Below are 27,414 nucleotides of genomic sequence, written 5' to 3' on the forward strand. Positions count from 1 at the left end.
TGAGAGAGAATCATTGATCAACTGCCTCCTTCACGCCCCACACTGGGGATCGAGCCCACAACCTGGGCATGTGCCCTGACCAGAAATAAACCATGACCTCATGGTTCATAGATGGACGCTCAACCACAGAGCCACACCACCTAGGCTTAGCTGCTTGAATTTTTAAACTTAATCTGTTTAATGTAACTTACTTGTTTAAAACAAGAGTTCTGATCATTTTCCAATTCACATTGTCTAATGACACTGATATTGTCATTATTTTTGTCTGTGTGTTTTTTCCTCAGCACTATGACTCCGACCTAACAGAAGAGGAATTTAAGAAGAATTTCAAAGATGTCTTTGCTATTCAGTAAACAAATCAGAACAGTTCACTAGTGTAGTGGATGCTGTTGATACCCTGGGAAATCTTGCTTTCAGACAGATTTTTCATCCCTGCTGTTATGTGTATTGATTGCTTATGCCATCTCTCCCCAGTGTATTTCTTTGGGCCAAATGGAGGCATATTCACCTGAAGGTTAAATCTCTTTGTCCTGGGGGCTGTTTCCAGCACCAAAGTTGAACCAACCATGTGGAGTGATTCATGTTCCTGTGCTCCTCAGGGAATCAGGCTAGAGCTGGTCTCCAGCTATGACCACATCCTTGCTTAGCATTTCCCAGCACAGTGTCCTGCCTCCCTTATCCCTTCTCCTCCTGAGAAAATTCTCACAATAAATCACTGGCTAAAGAGACTTTGTCTCAGGCTTTGCTTTTAGGGAACCCAACTTCACATTATGGTCTAGCAAGTCAGACCTAAGCATGGAGTTCTGAGCTGGATCACTGTCTAGCCAGCTGGCAACAGGTGGAATACTGTTAGTCCCTGAGGTACTAAAACAGGGCAGTTGCAAAACACATTCACCTGTATGAATGAGATATAGGGGAAGAGGCAACTGTCTAACATTTACAAAGAATAGTAACTGTAAGAACTGTGTGATTAGATGGCTATTTCTTTTTTTAAACTATTTTACATATGCTTTTATTAATTTCAGAGGGAGGAGTAGAGAGGGAGAGAGAGAGATAGAAACATCAATGATGAGAGAGAATCATAGACTGGCTGACTCCTGAAAACTTTCTACTAGAGATTGAGCCTGTAACCCGGGCATATGCCCTGAACAGGAATTGAACCATGGCTCCACGCTCAACCAGAGCCATACCAGCCTGGCTAGGTGGCTATATCTAAGCTCATTTAAAGTGTCAAAGAGTACATGACAAGCTTATATATTAACTACCACCTGCATCTGGAAGGTACACATTATGGAAGGCCTGATACAGGCCCTAATTTTAAGAATGTCGGACTTCTGCCCACCCTGAGTGTCTCAGTTGTTTGAGCATCCTCCTGTGCAGAGAAAGGTTTGCCTCATGGCACATACCTGGGTTATGTGTTCGGTCCTGGGTCGGGATGTGTACAAGAGGCAACTGATAGATGTTTCTCTCTCTCCCTCTTCTTCTAAGAATGATAGAACTTCAGAGAAGACTGAATTCTAAGCTCAGCTTGGCCTATTGTGCTCAATCCCTGATAAAGAAAACATCAAGCCCTGAAACTCAGAATCGGGCTTTCTAAGTAGATGCACCTGAGAGCTCTGAACTCTAGATCCTTCTGAACCCACTGTCCTGCAAAAGAGACCCCTGTCCCTATTGGTAGACAGACCACTGCCCTACCTCCCCCCCATTTTGCCTGAACTAAAGCAGTGTCCTGCTTCCCTTATCCCTCCTCCTCCCAAGAAAATTCTCACAATAAGTTACTGACAAAACTAGGAATATACTAGATGAGCCTGCTGGCTGAAGAGATAGTTTACTCCAACAGAGCTACAGGTCTGGCAACGTGTACTGTCACAGCAAGATGAGTAATTTGTGTAATGGGCAACAATATATTATCAAAAGAGATTATAAATAGATGATCAGATGGTTGAAATAGGCATCTGCCATCCCTACTTTATATTCTAACATAGTTTTTCCAGGATTCACTCCCACACACAACCACTGAGCCATGCCAGCCAGCCAGTCTTGGTCCTTTAGAAAGCTCATCCAAAGAACCCAGATAGCCAGGGTGACAAGCCTATGGTTCAGGTGATCCATGAACCAGATCTATAACTCCATCTAGCAGCAGAGCCCCACCAATGGCCTTATCCAATTGACTAATACAGCCTATGCCCTCACCCATTCAGGCAGCCTAGCCAGTGAGCCCACACAATCATGAAGCAGAGCCTGTAGCTCCACCCAGTGAGAGAGCCTGGAGGTGACTCTGCCCAACGTGGAACAGTCTCTATCCCCATGCAATGCAGTATGCCGCTGGAGGCCCCTCTCAATCAGAAAATTTGGCCAATAACCATGTCCAACATCAGAGACCAGCCAGAAAGTTAACTTATTGTGAAGCTCACCCTGTAGCACAGCCAAATTCAGGGAAAAACCAATGGCATCACCAGATCTCAGATCACAATCTAAGGCCCAGTATGAGTGTGAATCCCTTATAGTAGCCCCAACTGAGCATTAAGTCCAGCCAGAGACACCATCAGACTAGGGAATACCGCTTGAAACTCTACCCAACCAGGAGTTATTGCAAAGCCCAGCCTGTAACGCTGACAAATTACAGAGTGCAACCTTTGGCACCAAATAACAAAACACTGCCTAAAACCTCACTCAACAAGAGGTGATTGCAGAGCTCAGCAAGTGGACCCATCAAGCCCCAGAGTACAGCCAGCAGTTGTGCCTGATCAGGGAGCCCAACCTGCAAGTTCACCAAACCACAAAGCTCAGCCATCATCCAACCACCAATCTCAGAGTGCAGGCACTGGCCTTCCCAACTGAGACCCTGATGACATATCCATCTTCCCATGCATGCTATCAGCTCTCCTGTACTGTATTCCAACCTGAGCTGACTGACAAAGGCATTTTTCTGGTGAAGTGAACCTATAAAGTCTATGAGAGGAGATTGCTTACTTATGTGCACTGATACCAAACAAAAGGAATCAAAGATCATGAATATTCGGATAAACATTGCACTACTACCAAAAAAGAAAAAAAACTAATAAACTCTAATAACTACCCTTAAAGAAATGGGGGGATATTTAAGTTGTCTGACAAAGAATTTAGAATAATCCTATTAAACAAGTTAAGTGAACTATAAGAACCCATAGACCAGTGATGGTGAACCTATGACATGACACGCGTGTCAGAGGTGACACGTGAACTCATTTTTTTGGTTGATTTTTCTTTGTTAAATGGCATTTAAATATATAAAATAAATATAAAAATATAAGTCTTTGTTTTACTAAGGTTGCAAATATCAAAAAATTTCTTGTGTGACACGGCACCAGAGTTAAGTTAGGGTTTTTCAAAATGCTGACACGCCGAGCTCAAAAGGTTCGCCATCACTGCCATAGACAGACAACTAAAAAAATAAATAGATAAACCAAATGAGAAGTTTAACCAAAAAGAGAAACTATAAAAACAAACCAGTCCAACTAGCTATTCACAGTCAGGGCACATGCCTGGGTTGGGGGCTCATTCCCTAGTGGAGGGGGCAGGGGGAGTGCAGTAGGCAGCCAATAAATGATTCTCTCTCATCATTGATGTTTCCATCTCTATCTTCCTCTCCTTTCCTCTCTGAAATCAATAAAAATATATATTTTTAAAGTCTTAAAAAATAAAATAAATAGGTAAAAAGGACTTTTTAAGTGGCCTGGAACAAATTTATTGAAATCAATAAGAATAGCTATTCTGGAATCTTTAATTTAGGCAGAAGTCCTTTGTGCATCCTTCTCTGAGTGTATCCCTCTGAGTCCCTCTGTGCAGGGACAGTTTAACTGATCCTTTTCCCCTGGTGGCGCCTCCTTATGACATCCCACTCCTGTCTCACAACCACTGAGTCTTCACAAAGCTGCAGGAGCCACCTCCACTGCTTCTGTTCTCTTCAGAAACTCTGAGGTCCCATCCATGGATCCTCCACTCAACAGAAGCACCACTTACAAGCCAAAAGAAGCAAAGGCCACTGCCCAATGGGCACCTACTGTGTGCTGAGTGGAGATAATTAGAATGAGCTAAGTGTATGACTTTTCTGGCTACATATGCATCACTTGGCTATCCTAAGGTTCAAGACATTCACCAACCGGTGGTCCGTGGACCACTGGAAGTCTGTGAGGTCTGAAAGGTTGGTGACTGCTGGTTTAAGGAAACCTTTGGAGCAGCAGTCACCAGCCGGTGGTCCACAGACCACTGGTGGTCCGTGAGGTCCCAAAGGGTCACCATGATTAGTAATGGATGAAGGGGGGAACTTGCAGAAATATTAAGAGTGGGGCTTCACTGTTCATTCAATGGCCTCTTTCACTGGTACATCCCAGCTTCTTGTGGTGCCCAGCCCAGCTAACACTCTGGGTCTCGCTGGGAGACCCCAGGTTGAGGTAACTCCCAAGAAACATTCCTCTCCCTTCCTGAGGGCAGGACTGACACCTACAGCCTTGCATTTTTCTTATGAGGCAATTCTGATGTGGAAATGCCTGGTTGGTCCCAATGATGGCAGCAAGATTTCACCAGGGTTCCCAGGATTAAATGTGGTGAACCCCATTAAAGGTCAGCCTGATTTTTCAGTCTCACACTTGGGCATCTGAGTCAATAAGAGCTGGGTGAGGCTAAGACACTAAGGTTTCGATCCTCCAGGAGGCAGAGAACCCTAATGGTGGAGGAAGGTGAAGACAATCCCCCAGGGAGACAGGGGTTGAGGCATGGCAGATATGATACCCCACAACTTCCTTAAAATCTCACATTTTCTTTTAATCAATTACTCTATGTCATTCATTTTTCAACTTGTTTAATAATTTTAATTGCTCTACATAGCTCACCACCTAGTAAAATCAACATGCCTGGCAGGGATGTCAGAATGATTCTCTTGTGTGCACCCTAGGAATGCCAGTCTCAAGCCAAGGAGGAGCAGGTTTCAGCAGTTCTGTCTCCAGGAAGGTGAAAAAGGCAAGGTCACTGTGGGACTTCAGGACATAATGAACCTCTCTGGGAAACAGAAGGGTTCTGAGGGGGTGGGAGGGGCCATAGTTTCAGGACCCTCCTCAATTTTAAACCCAGACTTCTCTGTCCATGTCATAAGCTGGTTTTTGTGCTCATGAACTGCCAAATATCAAAATTATCTCAGAATCAAATCCATAAGTCATTTCTCCTTTATTTAGATAGAAATAATGGTGCTCCTATTGCTAATTTAGAGGGTTTAGATAGACACAATCTTGAGAGAATAGGGATAACATGATCCCCCTTCATCCATTAGTAATCATGGTGACCCTTTCAGACCTCATGGACCACCAGTGGTCTAACAATCTTGATAGATAAGGGATTGTTAGTTTTGGTTTCTCTAAACAGGCAACCAGATGCAGTTCTAAGGAGGCAGTAATACCATGCACGACCAATAGAGAGAAGTGTAGGCGTGGTTGGAGTCAAGTCTGGGAGAAAAGGGCTACCCAGCTGATGGTAATGGGGACTCTTAGATGCTAAAATGAGAAATTGATGGCAGTAACAGGCTCTTTCCTTTGTTTGTGTCCACCCCGTGTGTCTGAGGCCGGGTGGTCATGAGAGAGAGGCATTATGTGGTTTCAGGGGGTTTCAGGGAGTGTGGTGCTATCCAGCAGTAACCAGGGTACCACGGAAATCTATCCTTGTTCTGTTCTAGATACAGGTCACTAACTTCCCCTGAGGTGGAGCCCAGGGCTCCAAATGAAGGGCTGTTGTTATGGTGGTGACTATGGGTTGGGACAGGCCATGTGGCCCTGAGCCAGCCTTCTTCTTCTTTGGCCTCTAGAGGGGTGTTTCTCATGCATAGCCCTAGACTTTCCGAATGTGGCCCAGGTAGGATTACTGTGCACCCCTATTGCCAGAAGTCGGTCCATCCTTGCTGCTTGACACAGTCACTGCAGGGAAGAAACATCTGCACAGCATATGTTTCAAGGGACCTGGCGTATATGGCATACTGTTCTTAATATGTTTGCTCACCTTCTTGGCGCTATGTGTTTTAACCGAGGTCACCTCTCCGAGAAAGGTTGTTTCCCCAGGTAGGGATTTTTCCCTGAAGTTAGGGAGGGAATAAAACCCCTTAACTAAATGACAGGCGGGTAGTTAATCACTTTAACTACAAACAATCACCCTTAAGCTACATAATCTTTGCTCCCTGGAATGGAGATAAGAAATGCCCTAACCTTTGCAATAGAAATTGACAGGATAAAATCAAGTGGTATAAATACAGATGTAACAAGACAATAAACACCAGAACTTCACTGGAGATCCTGACCAGAACTTGGCTGGAGATCCTGGCTAGAGATCCTGGCTAGGCTACTGATCAACTGAACATTGTCTCCATGTCATTCCTTCTTCGCCGACTCCGTCCACACCTTTGGGGACCCCTCGACCTGCTTGGGTTGGACCCCAACACCCTATAGTCTCTTCCTCTTCTGCACGCCTTAACCTCACTCCTTAATCTCTTCTTCCTCTGCCCAGATGTCTCTTCCAGACCCCTTTTCTAAGAATTCACTGCCTTCTCTATAGAGATAATCACATTTCCCCCCCCGCCAACAACCCATCTGGATTCTTACCAGCTATGTAGGAAGACTCAGAAGTCCACAGCGGTACCCTCACTGAACCCAGTCACAAAGGGTCTACTAAGTTCTACTGCACCCCAGTCCCTAAAAACTGAAATATTGCCATTGAGTGCCATCAAGTCTACACAACCATGTAATTGCCAGGGGTATGATTCCCCACCTCTTTACCCATCTAGGGCACAAATGGACAAGAACTCAAGGAGCAAGACATACACCCAGGTGCTTGACTCCTTTCAAGGTGTTTGTTTCCCCGCCCTACCCCCGCCCAAAAAAAAATGCATGCCTTTCCACCTGAATTCCAAACCAACTGACAGGCAAAAACATGAGACAGATGGGGAGCAAAATACCAGCTTTCTTCCTCAGAAAAGCTAGGAACATGGTTTGGATGTGTGTCAAAAAATAATTCCTCAATCTGAACCCCAGAACTGGGCTTATCCACAAGGCCCAAGGCTGCTCCAATCAACCACACACATTCCCCACACCCCAGGTCGCTATCCCTGTGCACTGGAGCTCAGAGGAGCACAGAGCCCTGGCCCCTCCAGCAGGATGAGCCCAGGGAGACCCACCAAGGAGCAGACTCACCTTCACAGAACTCCCAGCCTCAAAGACTCCCCAGGAAGAAGGGAGGGCAGGGGGGCCAGGAGTCCTGCTGACTGATGGGCCCCCTCCCAGAAGGAGACATCGGTATGGGGCCTGAGTGGTCCCACTTGGGTCCCAGGTGCCCCTCCTCTCTATTTCTGCATCTGCAGAGGTGCCAGGTCTTCATCCTCTGCACCAGAAGCTGTTGATGCTGTTGCCTCCGCTTCCGCCTGCCCATGGAATTCTCAGTCTGGGACTCTGCCTCCTCTCAGGGACAACCCTGTCCCCAGAGGGTCTCCCAGGCTGGAGACTCAGCCCACTACTGTGGTCTGAATGGAAGCTGCTCCTGGTGAAGCTAAGGAAGCATGTCCCCTGGGTGTTTTCTCTGCCCCCTGTCCCTTTTCAGTCGCCGCCTCTCCTGCTCTCCAGGTTTCCAGGCCCCGTAGCTATGCTATTTTCCGGTTTTTGGAGTCGTTGCTGAAACAAGAAGTCTCTTGGGGGCTGGCCCTGCCCCTCCCCGTGGGTCCTCCTCCCCTTGCCTCCTGGTCCTGACTGACTCTTTTTGTCCTCCATTCCTGCTGCCACATGTCCTGATGGCTGAGAACTACTGCGGGGCTGCAGAAGGAGGGAGACATATCTGAAAACACTCAGAAAGTTAGTTTCACTTTTAATTTCCCCATTTGGGAGGAGCTCTCCCCGGGTGATTGTACACACTTCCTGCTCAGGGCTGGGCAGCCACACTAGACACAAGCTGGGGACACAGGAGGGCTCCAGGCCCAGAAAGGGCCGAGGGCAAGACGATGGCCAGTGAGGGCACCGACCTCAGCACCAGGTCAGTCTCTGTCTCCCTTTAACTTTCTCTCAGGTTGCGCTGCTGCTTTGGTGTCATTAGACACTCGTGTAAACCTTGACCTCATCCTGCTTTACAAGAACACTCCTGTGCAGTGTAATGAAATGCAGGAATACCAGTGAGGGAATCAGATCTTTAAACTGCAGAGGGACAGCTGCTGGTGTGAGTGCAGCTGCCACAACCCACAGGACTCTTGTCTTACAGCTTCTCCTCAGCTGTGGGTCACCTGGACTCGGCTGTCTTTTCTGACGCAATTTGTTATTTTCTCATGATCTCTGAACCCTCTATTTTCCCTCAGGACCCCTCTGCCTTCACCTAGGTTTATTCATATAGGGTACTTTAGAAAACATAAAATTCTGGGTGCCTTGTTCGCATACCTGAGCTAGGGACAGGTCAATGCCAGGCCTAGTCCCATCTCTGGCTGGGGCTCTGGACTCTCCCTCCAGAGATCTTGATCTAAGGGAGTAAGAGAAAAAGAAAAAGCCAAGACATGAAAGACTAGTGCAGGCTGAGTATTTTCATCTGCACTTTGAGTTTCTGCTCTGTAATGGGTTATACCTCTGACAAGGCAAAGGCCAGAAATCCTATCCTTTTCTCTAGTAATCACTTAATATGTTTAACCTTTTTTAATAGAAAAGAACTACATTTTACATTCTTGCTCATAAAATTTCAAATGACATGCAAGTGTGTAGAGGGGAAAGTCCCCTTCACTTGCCACCTGCCTGAAGCTGTCTGACCTGGTCCTGTTGAGGTTTGTGGGCACAGCCTTCCATGTCTCTTTCTCTGCGTTTACACATATAACTGATTTTCCTAAATATATAATTTGTGTTTTGTTTTTTAACAAAGAGGATTATATTGTATATGCTATTTTGCATTGTTAATTATTTTAATAGTGAAAATATTGAAGTTTTTTCATATTAATAAACATACAGATCTCCTCCATTCTTTTTAAAAGCTGCATACTACTCCATGGAATCAATATGCCCTAATTTTTTTTAAAGAGGTTTTATGTTTTTATTTTTCAAAATTCTTTATTGTTTAAAGTATTACATATAGTATTACATATGTCTCCTTTTTCCCCCATTGACCTCTCCCTAGCCACCCCCAACCGCACACACACATATCCTCACCCCCCTAGTGTCTGTGTCCATTGGTTTTGCTCATATGCATACATACAAATCCTTTAGTTGATCTCTTATGCCCCACCTCCCTCCCCTGCCTTCCCTCTGAAGTTTGAAAGTCTGTTCAATGCTTCTCTGTCTCTGGATCTGTTTTTTGTTCATAGATTTATGTTGTTCATTATTTCCACATATGAGTGAAATCTTGTGATATTTATCTTTGTCCAACTGGCTTATTTCGCTTAGCATAATGCTCTCCATGTCCATCCATGCTATTGTGAATGATTAGAATTCTTTTTTTCTTACAGAAGCATAGTATTCCATTGTGTAGACGTACCACAGTTTTTAATCCACTTATCTGCTGATGGGCACTTAGGCTGTTTCCAAATCTTAGATATTGCAAATTGTGCTGCTAAGAACAAAGGGGTGCATATGTCCTTTCTGATTGGTGTTTCTTATTTCTTGAGATATATTCCTAAGAAGTGGGATTACTGAGTCAAATGGGAGTCCCATTTTTAATTTTTTGAGGAAACTCCATACTGTTTTCCACAGTAATATGCCATAATTTTTAAACCATTCTCTTCCATTGACAGATACTTAGGTCATTTCAACAAGCTGTGATAACAATTATGTAGTTCTCTTTTTTGCATGTATATACACTAGAGGCCTGATGCATAAAATTCGTGCAAGAGTAGGCCTTCCTTCCCCTGGCTGCTGGCACTGGCTTCCCTCTGAAACCTGGGACCCAGTCTTCCCTCCAGGCCTGGCTTTGTCCAGAAGGACATCTGGAATGATATCCAGAATGATGTCTCATCTAATTAGCATATTATCCTCTTATTATTATAGATATATGAATTTGTCTTCTGTCAGTAACCAAAAAATCAAATTGTTGAGGCGACGAATACTAATACTTACTTATTTACATATTCTGCCAAGCTGCCTTTCTTAGGAACTGAACCAATATATTCTGCTAGCAATAGCGAATGAGATGAATCATCTCCCAACACTCATTTTCACAGATTCATTTAGTTAATTTGCATTTTCTGATTACATGGGAGGTGGAGGTGTTTTGTGTCTATTGGTTATTTAAATTGCCTCTTAGGTGAGTTGCTGGCTTATTTATTGCCAGTGCTATTAGTTGAAGTGATTGTTTTTTCTTTGATGACAATTGAGGGTTTGTTAAATATTCTGATAGTTATAAATTTACTTTTCTTTTCTTTAATTTTGTTTATGGTGACTTCTACTTGTAAAGCTTGAAATTTGAAGACTTATTATAATATTGATTTTATAAGATAAATATACTCTGGTTATTATGAATAAATAGAAGTGATGCTGAAAGTTACTGGTGAATTCCATGCACACCATAGTTCTCGTGTTCTTAAGGTGACAGAATCAACTCTAGCTTTACTTCCGTGAAAGTTTCTTCTCTACTGTCTTCAAAAATGTATTCTTATTTAATTTTGGGACAAAACTATTCTTCCATTGGTGCAACTTTAGCCTTCACAGCTTTATCTGTCCCTAATAAATCTTCTTTTTTTCCCTTTACTTTCTTTTGTCTCAAACCTTTCTTCTATAAGAGTTATTTAATTTTTAGTCTTTTTTTGGTTTCTTGTTATATCTAACTAGAGGCCCGGTACACGACATTTGTGCACCTGGAGGGAGAGGGGGAGGAGTGCGCCCAGACTGCGCCCTTTTGCAGTCTGGACCCCTCAAGACTCTGTTGTCCTTCGGGCTGCCGCATTCACCAGCCATGAGCCTGGCTTGTAGCTGAGAGGCACTCCCCCTGTGGGAGTGGACTGACCACAGGGAGCAGCTCTTGAATTGAGCGTCTGCCCCGTGGTGGTCAGTGCATGTCATAGCAACCAGTCATTCTGCCGTTCAGTCAATTTGCATATTACCCTTTTATTATATAGGATATTTTTTAAGTTGGTTGTGTTTTCTTAAGGGGGTGTCTTAATTTCCCTCAATAGCTCTGCAAACTCTATTATTATTTTTTAATGGTCACAGAACTAATTTTATTTTTTAACTTTATTTAAGCTTGACTTTAAACCACATGTTATTATATCAGTCCATCGGTGCACAGTTGCTTTATTTAGTTGTTTCTGTGATATTAAGTGCTTTGGGGATGTCTTCCTCACCCTCTGGGTTATTCCTCCAGATTGACACTGTCTGCAGTTTGGTGCCTGTGTTTCTTCACTTTCTTTCTATTTATTTATTTATTTACTAGAAGCCCAGCACACGAAACCATGCGGCCCTGCCCACCAGTGCCAGTCTTTGGTCATTACGGCGTTATGGCCACTGGGTTTTCATCTATATAGATTTATTTATTTATTTATTATTTGTTTGTTTGTTTTCCATCACCATTTATCCCCTCTCTGTCCTTTTCACCTCCGCCCACACCCCAATGCCCCACTCCCCAATCACCACACTTGTATTGCTACACTCTCTTTGTCACGTGCCTGCCATGGTTTTACAGCCCATTTCACTCGTGCTTGACTTAGGCAGCTCTCCCCTCTTCCCCAGTTTACACTGTCCTCATCTGGGTTAACCATCCTTTTCCCCTCTGCTCTTACCCAGGGGCCACATGAGCAGATTCTGTTCTGTTCTCTCTTCTCTGCCATTGGCCCACAAGAGTCTCTCCTTATGCCTCACTGACTGCCATAGCTCCATATGAACTCTTGACACTTGGTAGAGTACATCTCCCCATCTTCTTCCCTTCTTCAAAGTGTCATGACGCTTTGCATCTCCAAATCAGCATGTCGAAATCTTGTTCAGATTTTTTTTTTAAGGATCGTAATGATTCTATGGATTGATTAAAAGAGAATTGACATCTTTATAATATTATGTATTCTACCTCATTAATATGGCATATGAATACTATTAATTAAAAATATTTTCTGATAAAATTTATATTTTTTTCTTCTGCTAGATTTATTTGTAAATACTTGATATATTTAGGCTATTAAATCTACATAATTTAAAATGAACTTTCTAGCTGTTTGTTACTAAGATATAAAAGTAAATTAAAATTTTGCCAAACTCTTTTTAATTCCAATGACTTTGGAGAAATATATACATATTAATTTATATAATATATTTATAATGACAGTTTTGTTTCTACAAATCTGATCCTTACTAGTACACTTATTATTTCTTTTTCTTGCCTGTGTTGGCCAGGACTTCCATTATTATGGTGAATACAAGTAATAATTGTAATCATCTGTACCTTAAGCCCAATCCCAAAGGGAAAGCTTTTCTCATTGTACCATTATGGATAATGTTTGCTGTGGATTTTCTTTTTTAATATGGAAACTTGGACAGATTAAAGAAGTTTTGTAGTGGCATCTGATATTTTGAATGTGTGAGGTGTTTCTCGTCCTGTTTTCTACTTTTTCTGCTATTCTCACTTGCAAACATTTTTTTAAATAAATGATTGTTTTGGAATAATTTTATATTTACATTAAAGATGTGAAGTTACCACAGAACTTTCTGTATAATGCACACCTAGTTTCATTTCCTGTGATAATCCTTTTACACTATTGGGTATAATTTTCAAAACTGAAAAGCCAACATGAGCACATCAGTGTTAACTAAACCACAGACTTTTTTGTTCATTTGTTTTTTTAATTGCAAATTTTTTTAATTTTAAAATTACAATTTATATTCAATATTACTGTGTATTAGTTTCAGGTGTGCCTTATAGTAGTTAGATAATCATATACTTTACAAAATGTTCCCACTGATATTTTCAGTATACAACTGTCACCAGACATAGTTATTATATTACTAGTGGCCCCATGCACAGATTTGTGCACATTGAAAGGAAATTAATTAGAAGAAATATTTTAATATCGCTATTCACCCTTTCTCTATAATAGAAGTGTCAGAGATGATAGAAAATTAGTAAAATGTATACGAAAATAATATATAAATTGATTAATAAATCAATAATAACAACATAAGGACAACCAAGTTGGCTGCATAAGGTATATACCTGTATGTGCCGCCCGCCCTGCCCCCCCCAACCACATTAAAACTACAACTAAAAGACAAAACGGCGATCATCCAGAACCATGGGAAAGCTAGCTGAGTGGAAGTTCTACAACTAGAAGGAAAGAAAAAAGTGCATTGAGGCTGGGTAGGAGGTGCGGAGGTGCCAAGAGCAGAGGGAAGTGGCCAAGATGTGGAGACAAAGAAACACGTCACAAATGAAAGAAATGGAGGAAAGCAGATTACTGGATTTGGAGTTCAAGACCACAGTGATAAGGTTACTCAAGAATCTTCTACAAACCTCCGAGGAACTTAGTGAGACCTTCAAGGATCTTAATGAGAATGCCAAAAAAAATGGAAAAGGACCAGTCATAAATTAAGCATAGACTGACTGAAATAACGAATAATATATAGAGATCCAACAGAAGACTAGATGATCTCAAGAACCAAGTCAAAGATTTGAAATATGAAGAAACAAAAAACACCCATCCGGAAAAGCAAAAAGAAAAAAGAATCCAAAAATATGAAGATAGTGTAAGGAGCCTCTGGGACAACTTCAAACGTACCAACATCCGAATTATCGGGGTGCCAGAATAAGAGAGAGAGCAAGATATTGAAAGCTTATGAGAAGAAATAATGACAGAAAACTTCCCCTACCTGAGGAAAGAAATAGACTTACAAGCCCAGGAAGCGAAGAGAACCCCAAATAAGAGGAATCCAAAAAGGACCACACCAGGACACATCATAATTAAAATGCCAAGAGCAAAAGACAAAGAGAGAATCTTAAAAGCAGCAAGAGAAAAACAGTTACCTACAAGGGAGTACCCATACTACTGTCAGTTGATTTCTCAACAGAAACCATGCAGGCCAGGAGGGAGTGGTAAGAAATATGCAAAGTGATGAATAGCAAGAACCTACAACCAAGATTACTCTACCCAGCAAAGCTATCATGTAGAATTGAAGGTCAGATAAAGAGCTTCACAGACAAGAAAAAGCTAAAGGAGTTCATCATTACCAAACCAGGATTATATGAAATGCTGAAGGGTATTCTTTAAGAAGAGGAAGAAGAAAAAGGTAAAGATAAAAATTATGAACAACAAAGGAACAACAAATACATATCTATCAACAAGTGAATCTAAAAATTAAGTCAATAAAAAAATCTGATGAACAGAATAAATTGGTGAATATAATAGAAGCAGGGGCATAGAAAGGGAGTGGACTGACAATTCTCAGGGGGAAAGGATTGTGAAGGGGGTGCAGGAATAGATTGGACAAAAGTCTTAAACCTATGGATGAGGACAGTTGAGGGGGTAAGGGCATGGGGTGGGGTGGGAACCAGGTGGAGGGGAGCTCTGGGGGGAAAAAGGAGCAACATCTGTAATAATCTGAACAATAAAGATTTATTTTAAAAAATAAATATGAATTTGTAAAAAAATAACAACATGATAAAACAACAGACATGATATAAAAATAAAAAACATGATATAAAAACAACATTGAAAAAAACAAAGACTGATAAATTGATTAAATTTATTCTAATATCTCCCTGTATACCATATTAAGAGTAAAAACACTTTCAGAGTGCTTGACTAATTTCCCTTCTGATGAAATTTAACATCTTTAACTTAAGCATCACATGCTCTTCTAACTCGAGAGAAAGCAACATATAACTGACCATGTCCGAAAACGGGTTCAGGTAGGAATATTCCTACTCTGTCTAGAGTTTGTCCTTGTGATTTATTAATAGTCATCACAAATGATGGCATCATGGCAAACTGTCTTAGAATTCATTTAAAGGGAGGCCAGTGTCAGATGGGGACAAATATCACACATGCACAAGTCAACATTTATTTTTAAATTGCCAGTGTGTGTCATATGTACTGGCCAGTCGGTTGGACGGTCAGATGGATGGACAGTCAGTAACTTAGTCTTTTAAATGGAGAGATATATAGATATATAGATATATAGATATATAGATATATGGGTATATATGGTTAATCTTTAGTTTTACTTTTCCACCTTACTCAAAAATTATATTTAAAAAATTGTATGTACTCCAATTTGCCAATGTTATCCTCCTGTGTCTTTCATAAGAATGTGTGTATACACACACACACACACACACACACACACACACACACACACACACTTGGATTTTGTGTATCCTCATTACCAATTCTTCCCAAACACTCTACAGAACTATAAAATTTTTCTCAATATGGTGAGACACATTAGATAATTGATCAGTTCTGTTTATTTTCTTAGAGAAGCTCTCCTGGAACCCTTTATTCTCCTGCTCTAATTACTTCTGATTGCTTCAGGCCACCAGGGCTGACCTTCTGAAGCTTGATCTCTCTCAGTTGCATCCTGTTTGGGGGGTTTTATGTATTCCCCTTTCTTGTTTTACTCCCTCATTTTGAGTTGCACATTATCCATAGCCTCCTGAATAATATCATAGAAGGTATGCATATATTTTAAGATTATTCGTGGATTTTTTTAAATGATTATTTTTGTCCTCACACTTGTGTGAAAATTTGGTAATGAAAAAGGCCTATTCCAGAAATGAATTCAGTCCATTGTCTTGCAGTTTACTATTAGCAATACTATCATTAGTATTTTACTACCATTAGTATTGCTAATGAGAGCTCTGCTGCCATTCTGATTCTGATTCTTTCTTTGTATGTCACTTACTTTGACTCTGAGACTTTCTGGTTCTTTAATCACTTGATTTCATGATAATTTGCTCTGGTGTTGGTTTTAATCATTGTTTTGGAAACTATAGAGCTCTTTCAAATGAAACTGATTTATTTCAATTCACATGATTTTACTTTCAATATTTCTTCAATAATTTCTTCCCTTCTGCCTCTCTCTTCTATCTTTTTGGAATTCCTGGTAGTTAGATATTAGGTCTCCTAGGTTAATCCTCCACAAGCTTTCTGTTTTTGTGTTTGATTGGCAATCTTTGATAATTTTTTCTTTTTTGCCATATTTTTCATTTCTAACAGCTCTTTTTTTATGTTTCTCCTTTTTTATACAATCGTGTGTGTGTGTGTGTGTGTGTTTATTGATTTTAGAGAGAGAAAGGAAGGGAGAGAGAGAGAGAAACATTGATGAGAGAGAACCATCAACAGGCTGCCTCCTCCACACCCGCTACTGAAGATTGAGCCTGCAATCCAGATATGCACCCTTACTGGGAATCAAATCAGTGATTTCTTGGTGCATGGGACGATGCTCAACCAACTGAGCCATGCTGGCCAGGGTTATACCATCCTCTTTTTTAATAAATCTAATCTTTTCTCTCTATTCCTGAGGATGATAATGTTTTTAATTCATCTGTTTCTTCCAAGGTTCTTTTAAGAGTTCATTTTTCCCCAGCTCCTGCCCCATTATTTGTTTGTTCTCAGAGATCCCTCAAGCATCCACTGGGTGTCCAGCCGCATTTAGAAATGAGACATGAACACCTGATTGGGGCTATGTTAATGAATGGATGCCTTTAGATGACTGGTGAGCTTCAATATGCCAGTTTTGCTTTTCACCTCCCCACCTGTCTTCTGAAGCAATGGTGCTTCTGATTCCTGAATCCTTTCACAATTCAGAAACCCAAATTGGCTTGCCTTTTGCTAGTTTCCCCGTATAAGTAATTACATGTTTTCTAAAGATTTATTGCGCTATTTAAATACAAAAATTATGCATATTAATGTATACATCTTCATTAATTTAGACATATCCATACATTTATGATACCATCACCACAAGCAAGGTACTAAATATATTCATCATCTCCAAAAACGTTTTTATGCTTGTTAACTATAGGTACCATTTTATAGTAGATCTCTAGAACATATTCATCTTTCATAACTGAATCTTTATACCCACTGGAAGACAATTTCCCATCTCCCTCTCTCCCACTCCTGGACAATACTATTCTGTTATCTTTGTTTTGGATACCTCATGTAAGTGGAATCATGCAGTATTAATCCTTCTGTGACTGGTTTGTGTCACTTAGCATAATGTTCTCTAGTTAAGCCTGAATCTGTGAAACTTTTTGACATTGTTCTTGGCAATAATTTCTTGGATTTGACACCAAACACACAGGCAACAAATCATTAAGAATTTCAAAACTGTAAAAGCAGAGCATTAGAGCAAACACAGTGCCTTGTGTGATCACATAGAAACATGCGCTATACTTGCCCTGCTCTCACATTTAAGTCTACAATTTATTTTGAGTTGATTGTGGTACATGCTCTGAGGTAAAGGTACAAATTAATATTTAATATTTTTGCATGTAGATATCCAAATATCCTATCACCATTTGTTGAAAGACTATCTTTTCCTCATTGAATTGTCTTGGCATTTTTTATTGAAAGTCCATTGACTAATAACATAGTGTATTTCTTCACTCTCAATTCTGTACCAGTGATCCATATTTTTTTCTGCCAGTATTATTACTGTAGCTTTATAATAACTGTTGAAATCAGAAAGTATAATTCCTCCAACTTGGTTCCTCAAAATTGTTTTGGCTATTCACATTTCCTCATAAAATTTGGGATCAGCTTTGTGATTTCTGCGATAGGGCCTGCTAGGATTTTGATAACTGCATTGAACCTATAAATCAATGAGAGGAAATCACCATCTTATATATGTTGAGTCTTCCAATCCATGAACATGGAGTGTTTCCATTTATTTAGATCTTTAATTTTTTTCTTAGCAATGTTTTAATGTTATCAGCATATAATATTTGTGTTCCAGCCCTAGCTAGTTTGGCTCAGTGGATAGAGCATCAGCCCACGGACCGACTGGTCCTGGGTTCAATTCCGAGTAAGGGCACATACCTTGGTTGCAGGCTCATATACTGGGGTGCATGCCCTGCCCTGTTTGGGGTAAGTGTGGAAGGCAACCATTCCATGTGTTTCTCTCACATTAATGTTTCTCTGTCTCTCCCCTCCCTTTCACTCTCTCTAAAAATGAATGGAAAACTATACTTGGACAAGGATTAACAACAACAATAAATATTTATGTTCCATTTGTTAAATTTATTCTTAAAAAATTTATTCTTTTTTCCTACCTTTATTTTTTAATTAGAAAATCAACTTTTAAATTTCTAAATTTCCCAGCCAGTTGTTTTACAGAAACAATATTATCTCATAAGCTATAGGGTTATTAAATATACTTATTCTAAAAGTCTTACTTTGGCCCTATTTTTTTCTATTTCCTCTGATGTTACTAAAAATGATAAAACAAGGAACTGAAGGGACTGGGGTAAAATCCTGACACTCTGAACTAAGCCAATGTTAACAGTCTGGGTGTAACATTGCATTGCTTTCCCAACATTTGCTCCACACTTCACACACAAATAAAAGACGTTTATTACTTTGATTTGTACAAAAATGGAATCATAACATATTAATATGAAATTTATGTTTTCATTCATCAATAAAACTATGCCTTTCCATTCAAATACTAGAAGTAAATAATTATGTATCCAGCAATATGAATTTACCATAATTTACTCAGCCATTTAGCTGAATGAACCATCAAACTGTTTTCAGGTGTGGTGGATCAGTATTATGTTGTTATGGTTATATTTTGCTTCAACAAAATTTTGTACTTATGGGCATCTAACCAATAAATAATGATTATCAACTTATGTGTATCAAGTACTCCCCCCCCCCCCCCCGCCAAAAAAAATCAAAGGACAAAACAGACACAATCCCTATGCTTATAGCATATATATTTTTGAGAGAAGACAGACAATGAATATGACAATAAAAACTAAATAAAATATATAAATAATTGACTTAATATATTAAGGAGTAGTAAGGACATGGCAAAAAATAGAGCTAGGTTATAGGATTGGAAGCATAGGAGTAGGTTGGAGTTTAATATTGTTAAAATGTCAGTTCTCATCAAATTTCTCTATGGTTTCAAAATGCAAAAGGCTATAAAAATCCAAAAAGTTTTTCTTCTAAAATTTGACAAATTGATTTTAAAAGATATTGTGCTAGATGGGTACTGGAACTATCTGGGGGAATGCTTTGTGAAGTATATGATTGCCTAATCACTATGATGTACACCTGAAACCAATACAAACAATATTTTTCAAAAGAACAGTGCCCTCAATAAACACTTGTTGGATTAAAAAAAAGGAATAAAAAATAAATAAAAGATATGTGGAAAGCCAAAAGACTTAGAAAACCAAAATAATCTTTCCCTAATTAACATCAAGACCTTCCATAACCTATAGTAGTTACGTCAATATGCTATTGGCATAAGGATAGACAAATAGATCAGTAGCACAGAAGAGAAAAATCCAGAAATATACCCATGCTTATATGTAAATGGATTTTTGAATATTTTCATTAACTTAGGGTAGACAAAGATTTCTTATTACACTAAAGTTATTAATCACACAAAAAATAGATTTGGCTTCATCAAAAAGATTTCTCCTCATCAACACACATAGTTATAAAAATGAAGGGCAAACTGGCAGAAAATATTTCTAATACATAAATCAAGCATGGTGCCTCCAGGAACATGGTGGGTGTGGTGGGAGGGCAGGGATCCCCTCTCACTTCCATCTGAGGAAATGGCCAGCCCTGGGCAAGTTGGTGTAAACCCAGAGCGGGAGGGGAGCCTGGGAGTGGGTTCTCGGATCTTTTCAGATTCGGATTTGGAGCCCAGGACCCTGCCCATCTTCTGGGCCTTGGGCGCATGGGCTCCCAGGAGCCATGTGGGCCCTGAACGCCATCTGCTTTGCATCCTTAAGCTTTGGCCTCTAGCGCCCCCTCCCACCCCAAGTATTTTTCCATCCTTTGGTAATAGCCGCCAGAGTGCAGCCATAAGATTTTATGACTTTCAAGTGCACCCCTGACTCATCTCTGCACTGTCCCCTAGAGGCCCCCCAATGAAGCTGACAGAGCTAACTCCTTTCAGCAGAAGTTGGGCGGGGGTGCGGGACGGGGTGGGGAAAGGCATGTGATAGGGCTTCCCCTCCTACTTAATTTCCTGCCCCAGCCCTTTGTCAGTTCATTGCTCTACTTCCAAGCCCCAAAGATTATTGTTACCTAATAACGCACAGATCATAGGCACTTTTGTACCTGTTTTCCCTTCACCCTTCCTCATAACCCCTCTTCATACCAAATTGTACAGTTTTGCCTGTGTGCAGTTATGAAGGTTTTAACAAGAAATTCTTCCCATATTTTGTCAGCTGAGCCTCTAGGGACAAATATCCTTGGTGCTTTATTTCATCAACTAGAGGCCAGGTGCACAAAATTTGCAAGCAGGGAATGGGTCCCCTCAGCCCAGCCTGCACCCTCTTCAATCCAGGACCCCTTGGGGGATGTCTGACTGCCGGTTTAGGCCTGATCCCGGTGATCAGGCCTAAACTGGCAGTCAGACATCCCTCTCACAATCCTGGACCACTGGTTCCTAATCACTCACCTGCCTGCCTGCCTGGTCACCCCTAACTGCCCTCCCCCCTGGCTGGCCTGATTGCCCCTCACTGCTTCTGCCTGAGGGGCAGCCTGATAGCCCCTAACTGCCCCCCCTACTGGCCTGGTCACCCCTAACTGCCCCCCCTGCTGGCCTGGTCTCCTCCAACTGCCTTCCCCTGCCAGCCTGGTCACCTCTCACGGCCCCCGCCGGCTTGGTCACCCCACGCAGCCTGCTATTCAGTAGTTTAGTCATCCCTCACTAACCCCCCTGCCAGCTTGGTCGCCCCACGCAGCCTGCTGTTCAGTCATTTGGTTGTCCCTCACTAACCGCTGCTCCCCCCCCCCCCCCCGCCCCAGCCTGGCAGTAGGGAGCCATCTTGTGAGGGTATGAGGGTTAATTTGCATATTACCTCTTTATTATATAGGATTATTTATGGGCCTGCCACATGCGAAGCCCTGCATTTTGTTCTGTAGGCCCAGATGAACCAAATAGACTTCCCATTAACTTGAGACTAGTGGGAAAATTTAGGATTTGTGAAAAGGAGTGGAAGGGTATAGTGCCATAGGAAAGGAACAGAGGAAGTGCTCTTGAAATTGGTGGTGGGGGAAGAATTAAGTCTTTAGAAAGGATATAAGCTGGAACCAGAGTTGGCATTTGCAAATAAAATTGATGGGAGAAGGCAGCTTGACAGCTCACTGGGCCCATGGAGTGAACATGATTAACTTTGTGTGTATGTGTGTGTGGTGGTGGGTGGGGGTAGAAGTCTGAGGTAGGGGTTGTGCAGTTTAATTGCTAAAAGCATATTTGCCCTAAGACTTCAGGCATATAACCTCTTAAAACAAAAACAAAAAAACTAAAAGAAATAAAACTACTTATTTCTGCCATATATTACAAACTCTTACACATCAATAAGGAGTAAAAGACAACACAATAATCTAAATAGGACAAAGACTTGAAAGGGCACTTTACATGAAGATACATAATACATAAAGATACATGAATTGCCAATAAGCATATGAAAATGTGATCATTATAATTAGTCATTAAAGAAATACAAATTAAAGCTATTTGAGATAGCACATCACACATTAGAATGACTAAAATTGGAAAGGGTATATCTTATAGACTTTGAAAAACAGTTTGGTAGATACTGTAATGGTTAAACATATTGCGACACAATGACCTAACATTCCAATTTTAGCTGTTTCTCCAAGAGGAATGAAAAGCAGAGCAGCTTTATTTACACTAGTCCCAAACTGGAATCGATCCAAATAAGCAGATTGTGGTAAAAACATCCAATGGAGTATTCTCTACAATAAAAAGGAACAAACTTCTAATTACCCAAAAACATAGATAATAAGTAAAAGCAGTTAGACACATAAGCACACACAATGTATTATTCCATGTACAAATCCAGTAACAGGCAACATTAACATATGGTGGAAGAAGGACAGCAATGTTTGCCTCTGAGAAGCTGCCTGGCTCCAGCGGTCAGCTTGTGGGTTGTGGAGTTGTTCTGCTCTTCATTTTTCAAATGACATGCTGGTCTTAAGCACCATGTCTCCCATTCCAATTTTCACTGCCTTTAGGATCCCACAGGGAGTGCTGTTGCTTTCCTGGCCGCTAGGAGTATCCTCGACCTACATTCCTTCATTATCATTTTAGTAGGGTTTTCAATAAAAGAGAAGACAAATGCTTCTCTTCATCTCCCATCCTTAACCAGAAACATTTTCTTGCAGGAATTTGGAACAATAATGTGACATTATTAGTACCTGATGTGTATATGCCTACTGGGTACTTTTCTGGTTTGACAAAAATATGTTATGAGTCTTCATAACATTTAGAAATACAAGATGTTGGTTAAAACATTATCATAGTAATAAAATGATCAACTAAGAACCAGAATTACAGACTCAGGTTTACAATTAATTTCACTGGAAACAACAGCAATTTCTGAAGTTTAGATGCATAAAAAAATTCACTGTATATAACAAAGCTGAGGTAGATTTATAACAACACAAAGCAGAAGTCCCAGAAGAAATGGCGATATTCTTGTGAGATACTAAATTTATTCTATATCATTATCAAACCACAACTTTTTAGTTATGAACTAGTTTTATAATGCAGGGTGATATTTCTCTTAACCGCCTCCACAAGCATCTCAGAATCTTGATAACCATTTTCACATGGTATCCCTTCTCCCTAGGATGTCCACAGAAGACCAGGGCATAGACGACAGTTTTATCTACGATATTATATTCAAGCACTTCAAAAGACATAAGGTGGAGATTTCAAGAGCAATAATAAAGGAATTTCCTTTCCTTCAGATTCTTCGTGACCATGAACTCATCACCAGTAAAATGTATGAAGTAAGTGAGGTTTATTATATTACAATCACTTAGTAGTCATACAAATATATAACAATTCTAAATTTTACATGAAAAAATACCTATGCGGGAAATTGTAACACATTTACAACAAAATCAATTTCTAGCTATGGCCTAACTGGTTCAATGGTTAGAGCGTTTCCCTGAGCTCTGTAGGGTCGCAGGTTTGATTCCTGGTCAAGGGCCCATACCTGGGTTGCAGGTTCCCAGCCCCAGTCAGGACTCCTGCGGGAGGCAACCAGTCGATGTATCTCTCTCTCATCAATGATTTTTTTCTTTCTCCCTCTCCCACTCCCTCCCTCCCTTCCACTCTCCCTAAATAGCAATGGGAAAAAAATATCCTCTGGTGAGGATTAGCAACAACAAAAATCACTTTCTAGGGCTCTCCTGTAACTTGGAAGTCCCTATTTATATTTTCTCCATGTATTATTTTTAGGATTGTCAAGAATCTTGTAGAAACCTGGTCCCTGTACAGAGAGTGGTGTACAATGTGCTCGAAGAACTGGAGAAGACATTTGACCTATCACTCCTGGAAGCATTATTCAGTGAGGCCAACAAACAGGAATACCCTGCCTTAAATAACATTTATAAAGGATTTGAAAATGGTAATTAATTTATTATCTACCTCTTGCTGTACAGGAATAACTTTTTTTGACAAGTATATATTTAGCTCCTACTATGTACCACTCACAGTGCTGGGCAGTAGGGATATAGCAGTTAAGAAAACAGACATATCATGAGCCTCTCAAAGTTTTTGATAAAATGGCTACAATATAAACACCCACCTGCAGGTCTGCTTAACTAGGCATTTAGGGTCACAGGACAACCAGAGCCATGGTGGCATGAGACCTACTTAGAAAGACAAATGACAAGAAACTCAGCATCCCAACAGGGCAGCATCAGTTGCTGCTCTTCTGTGAAACCCCTTGCAGCTGTCCACACAGCAGTCCACCAAGGTGACTACCACCCACCACTAGTGACAGCTTAGTTGGGGGACCCACTGTGATTTGGCCATACCATGCTCATGGGAGTCAACCTCTCATGTAACAACTCTGTAGTTGTAACTTTCAGGGACCCCACAAAGAAGAGCTGAGTTATAAGAGTCACTACATTGAAGAAAGGTCATACATGGCTTATAGTTCACATATAGTCCTTCCTAGTATACATACAATTTATCTACCTACAGTCACAGGTCATTTTTTACCATAAGCTCAGTGTTGGCCTAGTGACACAGAAGAGAGGCCATCTTCATCGGGTGTCCAGAGTAATAAGCAAGAAATTTAAACCAAAGTCAAATGTGCTCTCAAAGATCAAGAAATGGTTTTAACTTTCTTCACAAGGGGTGAAACACACATGAGTCATAGAATCACAAAACCTATTGCTCTCCCAGGGACGACTTTTGATGCTATATAACACTATAGGTATGATTCTCAAGAAGGTATGATTTTTCTAAGAAGACATAATTTATACTTTATAATAGTACCCAGTTAAGAGAATGTTCTACTGTATCTAGATAGATAGATAGATAGATAGATAGATAGATAGATAGATAGATAGATAGATAATAGATAGATAGATAGATAGATAGATAGATAGATAGATAGATAATTTACTTGCCTAAGCGAACTTTTTATTCCAATGGAAGCTCAATGGAGTTCTCCAGATAAGAGATAGAGACATTACAAGAAAAATGGCCATATGTCCTAAGTGGGTGGATGCTATGGGATCAGACATGAATGTGAAAAGGACTAGTATGTCTTCAAAACAAGGACAAATTTGATTTGGCTCAATCAGAGAGTGAGAAGCAGACTGTGGGAGCTAATTCAAGAGAGATAAGTTTGAAGATGATTTTACAAAGTTTAGTATATAAGGCTAAGCAATTTGAAGTTATAAGTAGGCAATAAGGAGATACTAAGAGGTTTGTAAACAAGGAAATACTTTAAAGTAGGTATAAAGCATGTGGCTTATTGAATTGTATCAATAGCAGTCTTATGTAATGAAGAACAAAGTTGTTTTTACAGCAAGTCATTTAATCAGAAAAAGGGATAAAGGAAGTCAAATACCTAGTCACAAATTTCAAGTCAATATTATATTTGTAACCAGGATGTCCCAAGACATGGGTAAGACGGGAATGGCAGTTACCTTTACTACCTACATCTTAGGGTCTCTGATCTCCTCCATGGAGTTCGGGAACTTCACTCCCCAGGGCCTCTCACCTAAATCACATGCCTCAGTTTCTAGGGCTCCCCATTCTGGGGTGAGCCACATGTACACCCGCAGCTGCCCACCTACCTCTGAGGGAGGCTGCAGCTTCCATCTCCCATATTCTGTTGCCCATGTAGCTACAGGTCAACAACACAAAGTTCAAGAAGCTAAAGGTTGTAGTTTGAGGTGTGACACTCTCCTGCTGCCTGGACCCCACATTCATCCATTCAAAGATCCGCTCGAACCCTCATCAGAACACCTGACCATAGGTTACTTTCACCATTTCTGGCTTTAAGCCCTATTTTCTCCTCCTATCTTCCACTTGATTTTTTCTGGATTTATAGCTATGTCCTGGAATGACAAAGCATCCGTGGTTCCCACAGTCTTGTTCATCTACCAACCAATGGGCATGGTCCCAATAGGAGCTCCCATTATCAGCCTAGGGTAGCCTTCATGTCCTTCCACAGTGCCTCATCCTCCATGGTCTCCCCATAGACACTCACACCCAGACTTCTTGCTTTATGTACTTCCTCCTTACATTTATTGTGTCATCTACATGCAGAGGCCCTAGGTTAATGCTGTCCCTCCTCACTGCAGCCTCCTGTGTCCTTGGTCCAACAATCTAGAGGCATCCTCCAGTGCTGAAATATTCATTCCCTGCTTGCAGGTTCAGTGTCCTTTCCTTATTTCTGAAATGAATCCCCCAGGAGGTCTGTCTAATTCCACCAGTGTCCTCTGGTCTATCTCTTTGGGAAAAACTTATCCTCCCTGACCCAATTAAATCCAACCCTACTCTTCTCCAGGCTCATCTTTAAAGCTGTTGGGCTTTATCTTCATCACAAGGATCTCTCTAGGATCCTAGTCCTTCTACTGAGAAACCCTTCTGTGTCTTCATTATACTTGGAACAGTTCAGAAAACACACTTAACTTCCAGTATTTATTTTGATATTCTCTTTCCCAACCATATGATTTTTTTTACTATGTTTTCACAATTCCTTTATACTGACATTTGAGTGGCTACTTTCTGTGTGCAAAATATAAATAGTTGTTTGTTGGGGGTTCTTTTTTCTGTCCCAGCAATGATGGAGAACTTTACCATGAGGATGGGGACCCAATGAGCTCTGAGTGACCCAAGGGTTAGAAATTCTTAAACATGTAAATTTGAGATGATGTCCCTGGTCTCTGATGGAAATCTCTAAGTATCTTTTCTCTCCATCTTCTCAGCAATCCGTGAGAAAATTTGTTTCCAAGAAAATGATGGAGAAGAGAGTGTGGAGAACCCTAACACCCAACTAAGTCTTGAACAAGGTGATTGCAAACATAAAAGCTGATTCTCGTCTAAAGTGGAAAGGAGAACGGGAGATGGGCCCTGAGTCCTGATGGAATTTGGGAATCAGAGAAGAACTGTTGAGGAGCATGGAGAAGGCAGGGAGCACTGTTTTTATGAGCATCTTACCAGAGACTGATCCAGGAGAAGGAGCTATGACAAGATACCCTTGGCTCAATAAACAAGACAAAGGAACAGGAACCCAATATGTCAGGAAACCAGATTTATAGACAATGCTAACCTGGAAGTAATTGTGATTTAGAGAGATCCTGTAGGAGAAGATCAGTGTGAAGCTATATAGGGTTAGGAACTATGGACACCAAGTCAACATCACAGAGGAGATCCTTGATAATGACAGAAGAAGGGACTGATTCAAATGTGGGGGATGCTGTTCAAGAGCAGGAATATTCAAGGAGATGGGCAGTAATAGAGAGAAGAGAGGAAACGTGCATATTTTGAGAGAAGAAGAAGGAGGGGAAATGAAAGACAGAAGAAAGGGGTAAAGGACACAATAAGACAACAATATTACTAAGAGCTCACTTATTGAATATTTACTCTGACAGTTGTGGACTTAGTGCTCCCAGCTGCCATTAGAAGTTAATATTATGTATGTACTCTTTCTGCAATTAGGAGACTAAAATCTGTGTGTAGTTGGCAGGTTGTATGTGTAGTTGGACTGGGGTCAAATGAGCAAGATGAACCCAAGCAATCTTAACCCTGCACACACCCAGATAATCTCATGGAAAAGCCAGAAGCATGAAACAAAAATAGGAAATATATGCAGAGAGAAACACAGAAAGAAGAATACCAGGAGCTGGAAGGAGTACAGGAGAATCAGACACTGAACCTCATGAAAAGGCCAACAAGACAGAGAAACAGACATGGGGAGGGAGGGTAT

The 27,414-nt window shown here is 40.8% G+C and overlaps 2 protein-coding genes across 4 annotated transcripts in view; both read left to right on the forward strand.

Annotated features, from left to right (window-relative positions):
- Window positions 1-728, forward strand: part of LOC139015091 (nuclear body protein SP140-like protein) — a 59,225-nt gene extending 58,497 nt beyond the window's left edge. For both annotated transcript variants that reach the window (XM_070422362.1, XM_070422363.1), the window contains exon 17: window positions 285-728. In XM_070422362.1, the coding sequence (XP_070278463.1) occupies window positions 285-353 (69 nt within the window). In that variant the 3' untranslated portion in view covers window positions 354-728. The remainder of the gene's footprint in view (window positions 1-284) is intronic.
- Window positions 729-7,915: 7,187 nt separating this feature from the next.
- Window positions 7,916-27,414, forward strand: part of SP100 (SP100 nuclear antigen) — a 61,705-nt gene continuing 42,206 nt past the window's right edge. Inside the window, exons 1-4 of one of the 2 annotated variants that reach the window (XM_070422360.1) lie at window positions 7,916-8,037; window positions 22,804-22,966; window positions 23,421-23,589; window positions 26,414-26,497. In XM_070422360.1, coding sequence (XP_070278461.1) covers window positions 8,006-8,037; window positions 22,804-22,966; window positions 23,421-23,589; window positions 26,414-26,497 — 448 coding nt within the window. In that variant the 5' untranslated portion in view covers window positions 7,916-8,005. The remainder of the gene's footprint in view (window positions 8,038-22,803; window positions 22,967-23,420; window positions 23,590-26,413; window positions 26,498-27,414) is intronic. The other variant, XM_070422361.1, reaches the window with a different exon arrangement.

The sequence above is a fragment of the Myotis yumanensis genome, unplaced genomic scaffold, assembly GCF_028538775.1.
Source record: "Myotis yumanensis isolate MYYU_CA2020_CCGP unplaced genomic scaffold, mMyoYum1.0.hap1 SCAF_8, whole genome shotgun sequence".
Taxonomy (NCBI): Eukaryota; Metazoa; Chordata; class Mammalia; order Chiroptera; family Vespertilionidae; genus Myotis; species Myotis yumanensis.